Source organism: Lepisma saccharinum, chromosome 1 (genome assembly GCF_977018435.1).
Source record: "Lepisma saccharinum chromosome 1, izLepSacc3.1, whole genome shotgun sequence".
Classification (NCBI taxonomy): domain Eukaryota; kingdom Metazoa; phylum Arthropoda; class Insecta; order Zygentoma; family Lepismatidae; genus Lepisma; species Lepisma saccharinum.
In genome coordinates, this window is record NC_139229.1 from 80,841,606 (window position 1) to 80,854,373 (window position 12,768).

At 39.7% G+C, this 12,768-nt stretch overlaps 1 protein-coding gene and 2 non-coding genes across 5 annotated transcripts in view; all 3 read right to left on the reverse strand.

Annotated features, from left to right (window-relative positions):
* LOC145996919 (calcineurin-binding protein cabin-1-like) overlaps positions 1 to 12,768 on the reverse strand; it is a 108,793-nt gene that overhangs the window by 45,953 nt on the left and 50,072 nt on the right. For all 3 annotated transcript variants that reach the window (XM_083133504.1, XM_083133498.1, XM_083133492.1), the window contains exons 19-24: positions 10,619 to 10,764; positions 10,070 to 10,183; positions 6,034 to 6,198; positions 4,349 to 4,444; positions 3,128 to 3,253; positions 2,037 to 2,126 (exon numbers count right to left, since the gene is read on the reverse strand). In XM_083133504.1, the coding sequence (XP_082989630.1) occupies positions 2,037 to 2,126; positions 3,128 to 3,253; positions 4,349 to 4,444; positions 6,034 to 6,198; positions 10,070 to 10,183; positions 10,619 to 10,764 (737 nt within the window). The remainder of the gene's footprint in view (positions 1 to 2,036; positions 2,127 to 3,127; positions 3,254 to 4,348; positions 4,445 to 6,033; positions 6,199 to 10,069; positions 10,184 to 10,618; positions 10,765 to 12,768) is intronic.
* Positions 7,531 to 7,601, reverse strand: TRNAS-GGA (transfer RNA serine (anticodon GGA)). The gene has a single exon. It is a non-coding gene; the product is annotated as a tRNA-Ser (tRNA).
* Positions 7,802 to 7,872, reverse strand: TRNAS-GGA (transfer RNA serine (anticodon GGA)). The gene has a single exon. It is a non-coding gene; the product is annotated as a tRNA-Ser (tRNA).

Consider the following 12,768-nt stretch of genomic DNA (forward strand, 5'->3'; position numbering starts at 1 on the left):
CCAGAGAATGAAGATGTCGTCGATGAAGCAGAGTCAGAGAAGGGGTTGGAGGGGTTGGGTATCCAGGAACTCATGCTCAAGTTTGAACATGAAGAGGTTTGCGTAGGATGGGGCCATTCTGGTACCCATGTCTGTACCTGGGATCTGTAGGAAATGTTAGTTTTCAAAGGTGAAATTGTTACATGTGGGGACAAGGTGGGCTAGGTGGGTCAGGAAGTTGGTGATGGGGTTGTGAGGTTTGGGTCTGCTATTGAGGTAGAATTCTATGGAGCGGAGGCCATAGGAGTGGGGTATGTTGGTGTAGAGAGAAGTGACGTCGATGGTGGCAAGGATGGTGTTTGGGGGCAATGGTGGAAGGGTGCTGATTTTCTGGAGGAAGTGGTTGCTGTCACGGAGGTAGGAGGGCAGGGCTTTCACAAGAGGCTGGAGACAAAGGTTGAGATTCTTTCTGTGGGTGAGTTATAGCTGGACACAATGGGTCTACTAGGGTTGCCAGGTTTGTGAATTTTGGGCAGTAGATAGAAGGTTGGGGTGCGGGGATTGTCAGGAATTAACATAGCTGTGGTAGGAGCAGTCAGGCCTTCAGGGGGGCCGCAGGTGTGGATGAAGTCCTGGATTTTGTTGAGATGTGCGGAGGATAGGTCAACTGTGGTGGGTTTGTAGGTGGAGGGGTCAGCCAGCTTCCGCCAGGTAATCTGAGAGTTCAAGACCGCCATGGTGGACCCCTTGTCAGCTGAGAGGATTTTGATGTTATGGTTGTTGCGGAGATCTAGGAGGGGTTGAGGTTTGGTTGGTTGTGGAGGTCATTTAAGAATGAGCTGTACTTTTCCAATAGGTGGTTGGTAGGCAGGGGTTTTTGGCCCACAAATGTTCTGCCTCTTTTTTGACATACACACCTATGCTTGCTACCTCCCATGGCTACATTTCTGGGCCAAAAAACCCCTCACTCCAAACTACTACCAATGAAACCCATCCAAGCCTCCTTCAATTTAGCCCCCCCCCTTCCTAAGATCACCCCCACAACCTCCAGAACATTCTGGTCCACAACACTCCTTAACCAAACAACCAACACCCCCCTCCCCATAAATGCAACTGCCCTAGGTGCACGACCTGCCCCATCCTCATTACCTCTCACACCCTCCAGGTGCACACGGCCACTGGCAAATTTACCCTCCATCCCAAAGGGATTTGCCATGCCTCAAACCTAATCTACATCCTCACCTGCAACATCTGTGGTGATTTTTACCTGGGGGAAACATCAACTGCCGTCAACCTCCGCATCAATAACCACCGCTCCTCCACCCACAACCTGGACTTCACAGTCACCGTCCATACCAACCACCACAATATCCCTTCCAACGACTGTTTCCGGGTAGTGATCATCTATCTCTTACCCCAACCAGCCAACACCTCTGTTCGCAAAAGATGGGAGAGGGCCTATATATCAGCCATGAGTGCAACCACTCCACCTGGCCTAAACAAGGACACCCAGTAACTACCCCACCTGATCTGATGCTCCCCCCCAACCCAGCCCACAAAAACCCATCCCCCAGTATGCGACTACTTATTGAAGCATCTCCTTCAAATGCACAAACTTGTACCATTAGAGTCATTCTCAAAGGTAGACACATACATTTGGATCATTGACTTTTCCAAGGAGTGGGAGTAAGAGGACAAAGGGGAGACCAAGATGTTGGTAGAAAGAGCAGATAGTGGAGTGTGTTAGGAGAAGATTGAAACACCGTGGAAAGAGAGGAGTGGTGTAAGACCAGAAGAAAATCGAGAGGCTTCACTTCTATGCCAACCCAGCCAGAGGCAGGAAACCGCAGAGGATGATGATGACTTTTCCAATAAATACATAAACATTAAAATATTTTTTACAATTATTGTAACTACTGGTAAATGTTAGAATACAGCGAAACCCAAATTTTATGTTCCTTGATTTTACATTTTACTGCATTATACATTCAATCTTCTTGGTAGCAATGTGGCAACATGCCCTGAAAAACTTAAAATAGTTAACGTTAAGTACTTACCTCAAGCGCTTCCATTGATAGGTCAGGTGGACTATTGTAATTGATCCTCTTCGGATAACATGCGTTATTCAAATGCAAAAATTTTGATGCCTGAAAGAGATTGGCAAGATGTTATCACAGATTTCAAATGCTATAGTAATACAAATATGCAAAAGGGAGAGGGGGAGAGGGTAATGGCCCTTCACCTTCGGGACACCCTTAGTACTGAAAATGAATCAATATAAAATTACAAATAGAGAACCTGAAGGGTGCATTCAGTTCTTAATTACTAGGGGCATGCATATTTTGTTTTTGTTAATTTTTAACGTTTCTGAAAAATATGAGGTGCATTTTCCTACCTTGTTTTGTCACAAAATGATGTAAAATGAACTGCAAAGTGTGAAATAGACTTTAGAGTTTATTTACCAGAGTGACACTTTCTGAACTTTGAATTATCCTGCAAGTTATGCAATTCACGGAAAATTGATTAATTCTGAGAAGCAAGAATGAACCCCTTGATACAGGAATAAACTTAATACTCTGGTAACTACATAAATGTGCTATTAGAAGGGATATATTTATTTTGTGTAATAAGTGCAGTTTTTAAATGAAATTTAGTATTATATTCACAATTTTAAAATGTCATTTTATATACCACTTTTCATCCAATTTATCACAGCTATAACAGAAATTTTATTTTACTGATGGCTTTTGAACTTGAAATTGACTGTTTTGTACAGAAATTTTGCTTTTTTTATTTGCGAAAAATATGTGCCTCTATTAAATACTGTATGTCACTAGTTTCTGCCTTAGGAAAAAAACTATGTAATTTGATTTTTACTTTACAAAACCTGCATTTAACAAGAACATAAAATACAATGAACAGATTCTCTTAGGATAATGACCAGGCGAGTTCTGGAAAGGTTTCTGAGCTTGCTAGAACTCACCTGGTCATTAACCTGAGAACATCTGTTCATCATCTGTTACCAGGAAAGCTTCAAGACTTATTTCAATATAAAATATATTAACCATAACAAAATAACAGAATTTTGCATTGTTACAAGATATTTACAAATATAATCTACTACTTAGAAATTATCAGTCTATGCTACCTCTTTATAGTGGTTCAGATATTTGACCGGGTCCTCATCTTTCTTCTCTGCTATCTTCCCAAGCATGTAATGGTGCAGCCAACGCTCGTCTTGAATCCCATGTTCCTCACCAAGTGTGTACCAAACCTACAAACAAATCAATAAATGCTATACAAGGTGCAAATAAAAAAAAATTATAATGTGCATGATTCTTAACCATGTGTATTGAATGGAAACTAGTAGGAGTTTTGATTTTCCTGATGGAAAGTAATTCCTAAAAAATAGAAGAATATCTTATAGCCTTGAACAGCCAATGTACAATTGGTTTTTATTTATTACTACTTTTGTTATTATTATTTTCAATTTTGAAGTCAATTCATATAAAATTGTATTACACATATTTCATCCGAACAATGTAACAAACCAACACAGTTTCATAATTTTAGACTAAACGTTATTGAAATAAGCACTCTTGTATCTGGATGGTGATATTAATGGGAGCTATACTGTAGAAGAATACTGTATGTTAAGTACAGGGTGATTCTTACAGAATCAACCTGATGAATTTGCTAATAATGCTACAGGTGATGCATGTAACAGCTCGCAATTACGACATCATAATCTGTGGGCTATGCTCAGTTGAATGTTGTGCAGATGATCTGACAGGTGGCAGGACTTATGCTGCAAGGTTAAAGGATACATATTGGTGCATGTACGAACGTGTTTGCAGCATCCAGGTGTCAGGCCCCTCGACCTTACCAGCCTGGATTTTTTCCTGCAGGGTTTATTGAAGGACAAGGTGTATGCAAACAAACCTCGTATGTTACAAGTTTTAAAGGATGACATTTCGGCTGAAATCAGGAACATTACCAGAGAAACACTGCAGCAAGTCACGGTGAATATGCAAACGTGGGTGGAGGCATGCCTTCTTGAAAACGGCAGACACTTTCAACAGATGCTTTGATCACAATCAATGGCACACTATCCAAGGTATGTCATGTATGAATTATGTTAATATCTGTGTGGTATATTTCATACTACAGCTCTCATTGTCAGGCTGGTTCTATAAGAATCACCCTGTAGTGATGATTATATTAGAGTGCTTTCGTAACACCTTTGTTCAACTTACATTTAAATTTTGCCCTTCCTGACAACTATGACTTACAGTGGTAAAAGAAAACATTTATCTTCAACACTGAAAGTTTACAATATATGTGGACTTCAGAGTAGAATCTTACATACCCGATTTGCAGATGTGAAACAAGTGAATGCTATGTCTAGCATTTCTTCTTTGTGCTTTTCAACTATTTCAAACATTTCCAGGCTCAAATGTGTTTCCTGGAAAATTAAAAGTATGTACCATTTGAAACCAAGTGAAAAATTTTCAATCCTAAATACCAGTTACACATTACAAACTATATCATAGGAATATATGAAAGATTGGATATAAAATCGATAGGGAACTGCAAAGAATCTAAGCTAATTCAAACTTTTGTGGGCTGCTGCAGTTGCATTCTTCTTTCACTCCCCGAGTTTCCAAAGTTCTACAATGTCCTGCCATTTTATCATGGGAAGAAAAGCAAATTGTCTTAAGGCATGATGAAAGAGTATACAGGGTCATTCCACACCAAATCAACACAATTTTCACACAAATGCTACCTAGTCATTTCGGACTATGGTGTCATTTGCTAAGTTTACATATACCATGATTTCAATTTAATGTTGGTTGCCCTGTTGATTCATTTCATTATAGTTAGGGAAATCCTCTATTTCTCAATGTTAGTTTTTCCATTTTTTCTATTCTTCCAAAAATTCAAATTTTTATTTTAGCACACTTTTCTGCCAAATACAGTGAAACCTCAATTTTATGTTTTTCAGGGGACCAAGCTAAAATAACTTAATATACGTGCAAATGTAAAATTGAGAAGAATTTATTAATATTTTAGTTTGTTGGGACCATCAAGATTGAATGTATAATGCAGGACAATGTAAAACCCGGGAACATACAATCGGGGTTCCATTATATACATAAAATTATACCTTCATTATGCTTAAAAACTAGGGATGGGACCGATTAATCGGTACTCTATCGGTATCGGCCGATATAGGCATATCGGTGTATCGGTTTATCGGTGAAATTACCGATTATTTTACCGATCCGATATATCAATAAATATGATAATTTAGTGCAAAAATCTGCCATTTTATTGTAATTTTTATGGATAATCTCCATGCCCTACTTTTTAAAAAAGTAAATGTCTTGATATGTAATTTCTTTTTCACTGCAGTCACCTTGAAACACACATTTATTAAGGAGGTCAATGAACCTTTCAGGTTCTTTGAGAACCATATCTAATTTTATATCGGATCGGAGAAATATCAGTTATCGGTATCAGTACATTTTATATCGGTACTTTATCGGTATCAGCCAAAATTTCATATCGTCCCATCCCTATTAAAAACTAATACTTTAAATTGTAAGTCACATGGCCTATGCCTGTTTGTGACGGTTTCATAATTCTTCAACACATTAATTGCATTATGAATACAACTGGTAAACTTGATATATACGTATTTTGCAGAATTCAATATCTAAAAGAAGGAAAATCATCAATGAAAGTTAATATTTAAGTTGCTATAATACAAATTTATGCATTAACATTTACTGTTTTTTTTATTCTGGTACCTTTTCTTTTTTTTCCACAATATGAACTGTAAAGACTGAAATTTTAAGTATTTAATCCAGGAAGAATATAAAAATCGGGGGATTTTTTTAGTTCCATCTTCATACTTCTACCTGACCCACTTCTATCTTGATAATTTTATGAACTTTCTTTTTGGGGGGGTTTAGTGTAACAAAATAATAGCAACCAAAGGGAAAAAAAGTATTCAATAATGCATACTTTGAACAATGAACCATTATTTACCTGTTTCAGAAGCCTTGAGCAAAAGGAATGAACGGTGTAAACAAACGAACCATATTCAATCCACATGAGCGAATGGCCCGAGTCTATATCCACTGCTCGCTGGAAGCATCTTTGTGCTGCTTGAGCCTTCTTCAAAAAGTCATTTTCACTCTTCAATGGGTCGCACTGAAAGCAGAATAACAGTTCTTGTGAAATAAGTTGCAAGTAATGTGGAACCTTTACATTACTCACACACAATTTAAATACACTGCAGTCCCGTTTAACAGAATCGCTAAAAAAAGCCGTTACTCGTGCACGACCCTGTTTTACGTGGGAGCACCGACGAAGCACTTTCGTCTTTGTTTTGGTCTAACAGTTAGTTATCAAAGAGTAAGTTCATTGTTATGATGTGTTGGATGTACTCACCCATGTCCCCATCCCCATCTATTTTTAGCACGCGTACTGTGCTGTACGCTAAAGGACAAGAGACACAACCGAAGCACCATCGGTCCCATCAAATTCGGTTAAACGGGACTGTAGTATATGCCATTTTGACAAATCCTGGGCATTCTTACATATTGCATTTCAAGAACACACTTCTCCCAACATACATCACTGGTGGCATGTGATAACCATATTTAATAGTTCTGCGAACAATAATTACAAAAAACAATTTCAGTATGTGACGTTCTGCCCGCGTGACTAAATTGGGCCCCAGAATTTCCGTGGACATAAATAAATAACAATTGCAGAACACACAAAAATTAAGCTGGTTGAGGTATATGCATCAAGGTTATGACGTACTTCAGGGTTCCTCAAGAACCACCTTGTCAAACTAATACAAATTAGTTCAACTGCAATGAGTACAATAAAGGGGAGGTAAAAATTCACCTTTCAAAACTCGCAAGCTGTCTTGATAAATTTTAAGCATCAACATAAGACATCTAACAAACTAAAGTTCGTAGAGATACTTTTCATACTGAAAGAAAACAACAAGAAAAATCTCACAACTTATAACTACCACTTGCAAAGATTGTACACAGTACTTAAGTCTACAAGAACTAACGACAGTATCACTTTTCTCATCGTACTGGAAACTGCATCACTCCATAAATGCTACATAACTGATATATACCTTCTATCTGAAATACAATAGATGAAATAACATCTCGCTAAGAATTTAATCTTTAACAACTTGTTTATTTCTTCCCAATCCAACAAGAAGAGTTACGTAATAACAATCTCAGGTACATCATTCAAATTATTTACATTCACCTCAATTATGCATTCTTCATTGCAACAAACAACCTCATAATTAACAATGATCCTTTGGTCTAGAAGCAAGATATCGCACGCAAAATAAACATACAAATACGTACATAAAAATGCAATCCCAACAACTTTACAATAATAATAATAACAACTATTCATTCAGTCAAATCAATATCTCCTTAAAAATTTATCATTTCGTCCTGCGAAATGTGCATCTTATATATGTAGATTTTCAGCAAAAAATGCAGGCTCGACCAGGACTCGAACCTGGGTCTCTGGCAATCCATGCCATTACTCTACCACTGAGCTACCGAGCCGGCCTGGCTTCCCCTGCATTTTTGCTGGCGCTGTTTTACCTGTGTGAAATAGTCTCTGAAAGTGCTACTGCAACGGGATGTGTTGCCTTTGAAACACTATAGACGTCGACGTTGCCTGGTTCCTCCCAGCGTAGAGATGTCAATCCATTAAATTAGGTACACACAGGAGATGTACTATGTAGATTTTCAGCGAAAAATGCAGGCTCGACCAGGACTCGAACCCGGGTCTCTGGCAATCCGTGCCATTGCTCTACCACTGAGCTACCGAGCCGGCCTGGCTTCCCCTGCATTTTCGCTGGCATGGTTTTACCTGTGTGAAATCATCTCTGAAAGTGCTACTGCAACGGGATGTGTTGCCTTTGAAACACTATAGACGTCAACGTTGCCTGGTTCCTCCCAGCGTAGAGATGTCAATCCATTAAATTAGGCATACACAGGAGATGTACTATGTAGATTTTCAGCGAAAAATGCAGGCTCGACCAGGACTTGAACCCGGGTCTCTGGCAATCCGTGCCATTGCTCTACCACTGAGCTACCGAGCCAGCCTGGCTTCCCCTGCATTTTCGCTGGCGCTGTTTTACCTGTGTGAAATAGTCTCTGCAAGTGCTACTGCAACGGGATGTGTTGCCTTTGAAACACTATAGACGTCGACGTTGCCTGGTTCCTCCCAGCGCCAGCGAAAATGCAGGGGAAGCCAGGCCGGCTTGGTAGCTCAGTGGTAGAGCAATGGCACGGATTGCCAGAGATCCGGGTTCGAGTCCTGGTCGAGCCTGCATTTTTAGCTGAAAATCTACATAGTACATCTCCTGTGTGTGCCTAATTTAATGTGCATCTTATTTGTTTCAAATTTGACCTATTTGCAATTGTCAAATTTCAAGACAAAATATTCCTGTTCAATTACATTTATTCTTTTAACGCCCTTTTTGCTGTTGGATAAAATCCTCATTTACATTATTTCAATTTGATTTACCCAAGTGGGGGGATAGGGGGGATTATCAAAACTTTCCTCGCTTTCTTGACCCACTAAAATTCAACCAGAACCTCGATCACTTTCTATAACGTTTACGCAAAGAATCAATGCCTTGCAACCCATATATGTCACAACTATACAAAGGACATTTTTTACTTGTTTGCCTATCTTTCTTATTTCCGCTCAATTCGTTACATGTTTCCTGATATTGCTCATTCATCGATTTCTGTTCCAATTAACTAGTTTGAAGAGTCAAACGCACCTTCCACTATGTAAGATTTGGCCCAAAGCAACATTTCACTTAGCACCTAACTTAATGCTCTGTAACTGACAACATTGCCACATCTACATGTCCTTGATGTATTCTTAAAGGTATGACAACTCTCCGGTTTCCGGCGTCCCTGTAATCATTGGCAATTGATTTGCTTGAATGGCTTCAAGGTTGCTTGAAAGAATCCCACAAACTTCCATCGGCTTCCTTATGCCTCAAGCAAAACTCCAGACAAGAAAATTGGCAACATCGGATCCAACGGTTTCCAAATTCTTCAGGTTTCTTGCTTCAGGTTTCGTGAACATTATGAATGTTTGGTTGGCTTCTCAAATAAAGAATACGTGTCCATCACAAAACTACCAATTCTTTCGGCATGTTCTCTAACAAGTCAAAATGCAGTTGGCAGAAAAATGAAACTTGGCACATTTCTGTCGTTACGAGTACTAGTAAATTCTTCACGTCAATAGTCAAAAACACACTAGTTCAGTCTTGGGGTGACAAGTGTTTAAATATTTCACCAAACAATCTATGTTGTCCACTTGCACACTTACAATGCGAAAAGGCCAGCTTATGCAATTTTCGACCACGACTTAATCCTCGGCCACGAAGTAGGTCAGTTGGCTGGAGAAAGTGAAGGCATGTTGCCATCTAGCAGAGTTGAGAGAAAACACTCGCAAACAAATGAAGTCGAAAGAGCAAAAGCATAAACAGGGACTGAATTGTGACTGAAGATCGCAAAAAAATTTTTTTTATAGCTTTGTGACGTGATTTTCGTCACAAGTAGGGTTGGGGTAATTGATGAAGGTGAGGAGGTATTCCCTTCTGGATAGTGCTCAAACCCCATCCCCCTCCTCTAGTCTCATATTTTAGACTTGGGGCATGATGAATGATATTCTGATGCTTCGAAAAAAGTGACTGAAAATTTCACCTTCACTGGAAAGTTTTCAAATACTACACTGATTTTTACAAAAAGTCTATAAGTGAGTATTTTGGCCATAAAGTCCAAATCAGAAATGTTATCTTGCTGGAGCATGATGCTGATCACATTACCTCCAAACTGGCCCATATCGTGTATGTGTGAAGCCTCGACCCCCAACACCTCCTAAGGGCCTCCACGATTGTTGAAACTTATTTGGGATAAGCTTGAACAATTGAAGATTAAAATATTTAAGGAACAATTGCAACAAATCAGCCATCAATCCTTCTATGAGCTACCATGAAACTTACTGAATTTAGTTTGGTTTCCAGCTGACTTCCTCTTGCAAGAGCCATACCAGCCCAGGAATCTAGGCGGTCTGGATTCACACAGGTATCCAAAAGATAGTTTTTGATTGCCTTAGCCTGTAAAAAGAACAAGATATATGTATATGACACACACTCATCATGTTCAGGATAAGATATTAATAAATACTCAAAGTTGAAATACTGGAGAATAATTTTAAGACATTCCAAAGTGAGTAAATTTTTTAATAGAATTTGATAAAAATTTACAAGCACTATTGTCTAGACATGTACTTCTAAATATTTCCAAATTTTCAAACCCTCCTTCTTCATCACGGAAGGGAAGAGGATTAAATGCTTGTGGGTAAAATGTAAGGATAAAGGTAGAAATACGTGATGACAGAAGAGCGTGACCAGGCAAGCTACCATTCCAATTGCCAGAAAAATGCACGATTCTTTACAATTAAAGGAGGAAAATTTAAGATTCTTTAGATTGTGAAAGGATCATAAAATACCTTTTGTTCAACATTTTCAAACATGGGACATTATACTTACCCATTCATTATTCTTGAAGTAATAATCACCCAAGAGGTAATATATATCGAGAATATCATCTGGCAGTGGAGAATGATCTTCGTCTATCGTCGGGAGACTGTCCCTCTCTCCATTAATGTAAGCATTCATCACTTCAGCCAAAGTTGCTACATGAATACAAAAAAAGAAAATTAAAATTTGACACAAGAAACTGTCTTGCACCATGTGCTGGAAAATACATTATTGTTGACTATTTATTAACATCCGATTGTTTTGTAACACACATATTGGGATTGTGCGTTTACTCACTACAGTAGAGCGTCGATTATCCGAACGTCAGTCAACCGAACGACCGCTTAACCGAACTGTGTACTCGCTCACTTTCAGATATCTGTAATGAAAAAAGTACGTGACTTAGCTGCTCGTAAGCATGTAGGCTTGCTTAGACAGACCAAAATAAAGGATTTTTTTAAACGTTAATTTTGTGTACTGTGTGTATTGTTCATGCAAAATGCGTATGTAATATGTACATATTTTTGTTTAATAAACTGTACCACAAACTATATATTCCTACTAAAGTTGCCTTTGTACGTTACTTTGTAATACATACTTAAAGAGATGCCTGCTTTTATGAATAAATTTACTGTACAGTACTTCTTTTTGGCAAATAAACATGTACAGTTCGGTTATCCGAACAAACCAGTTTTCCGAACACCCATGTCCCCCAATTACTTCGGATAATCGACGCTCTACTGTATTTATATAGAAAAATGTATATATACGAATATATAAACACTTACGTGAGTGAGTATCGTTAAAAATACATGACATTAAAAGACAAGTATTTTACATGCTGATAACAGCTCATCCCACACACTCACAGTTTACGACGAGCCTGGTGACGAAACAGTGTTTTTTTTCGTTCTACGCACCGCTTCTTCTTCGGCGGGGACCTGGCAACTCTGCAGAGCCCCAACTTCCGGTTCAGTCTATTTCTCCTCACACCGATGATGCTATGAAATTAGCAAAAATTTTGAATCTTTCTACTGTCCGGTGAGTGTTTCCTTTTACCTTCTTTGATTTTTACTTAGCCCTTTTGGACCTCCTTGCTTTTACCCATTATTATCCGCTTTTGGTATGAATCCTTTCGCGTATAACTCCTATCAACTGAACCGCCTGCGATCTCTTATTGTTTCCTACACCAAAGCTATGTCCCATGCATGCTTCCTGCACTCATGTTTGACATTAGGCCTAACACCCAAACTGCCATTTTCCACCATGCCCCCAAGCATAAAACCCACGATTTTCCCACTAGCGAGAAATTTTGCTATTGAACTGACCCACGCCATGTACCAATCCCAGCTAAATCACGCCCGAGAACTGTCCATCTCTATTCAATCCCTTACCAAAATCCTGTTGCTGACCCCAGGTAACCACAATCACAAAATAGACTCCTTCTGGTACACCGCCCATTCCATTGCCAGTGACCTTAACACTAAACACCTCCAAAAACTCTCCAATCTCTGCCGTCAAGCTTTTCAGACTTGCTGCACCCTTCCCCTCCCACTGCCCCCCAATTTCAGTCCCACACCAACATGCCCAATATTACCCGACCCCCCTTTACCATTGCCCACCCCTCCACCACCACAGACCCCCCTGAAAACCAAAACTGCACTCCCACACATCGCACTGACGAAATAGCTGTTTTATAAAAAGGCCTGACCTTCTCCCCCACAACTCCCCCAACCAATTCCGCCTACTTTTTGACATACACGCATTTGCTCGCAACCTCCGATGGCAACATTTCTGGGCCAAAAATCATTCACTACAAACTACTACCAGTGAAACCCACCCGAGCCTCCTTCAATTTAGGCCCCCCTCCTCCCAAGATCCTACCCCCCTGCCCACCAACCACCCCTTGGAAAGATACATCACTGCCATCATTTCCACCACCTCTTGACAGCTCATTCTTAAATAACTTTCACAACCAACCTAACCTCAACCCCCCCCCCCCCCAACAGAAAGCTCTCAGAGACCTCCGCAACAACCACAACATCAAAATCCTCCCAGCTGACAAGGGGTCCACCATGGTGGTCTTGAACTCTCAAGATTACCTGGCGGAAGCCACCCAGTATTGCCCATCCCTCCTGCCCTCCCAGCTCATCCTACAC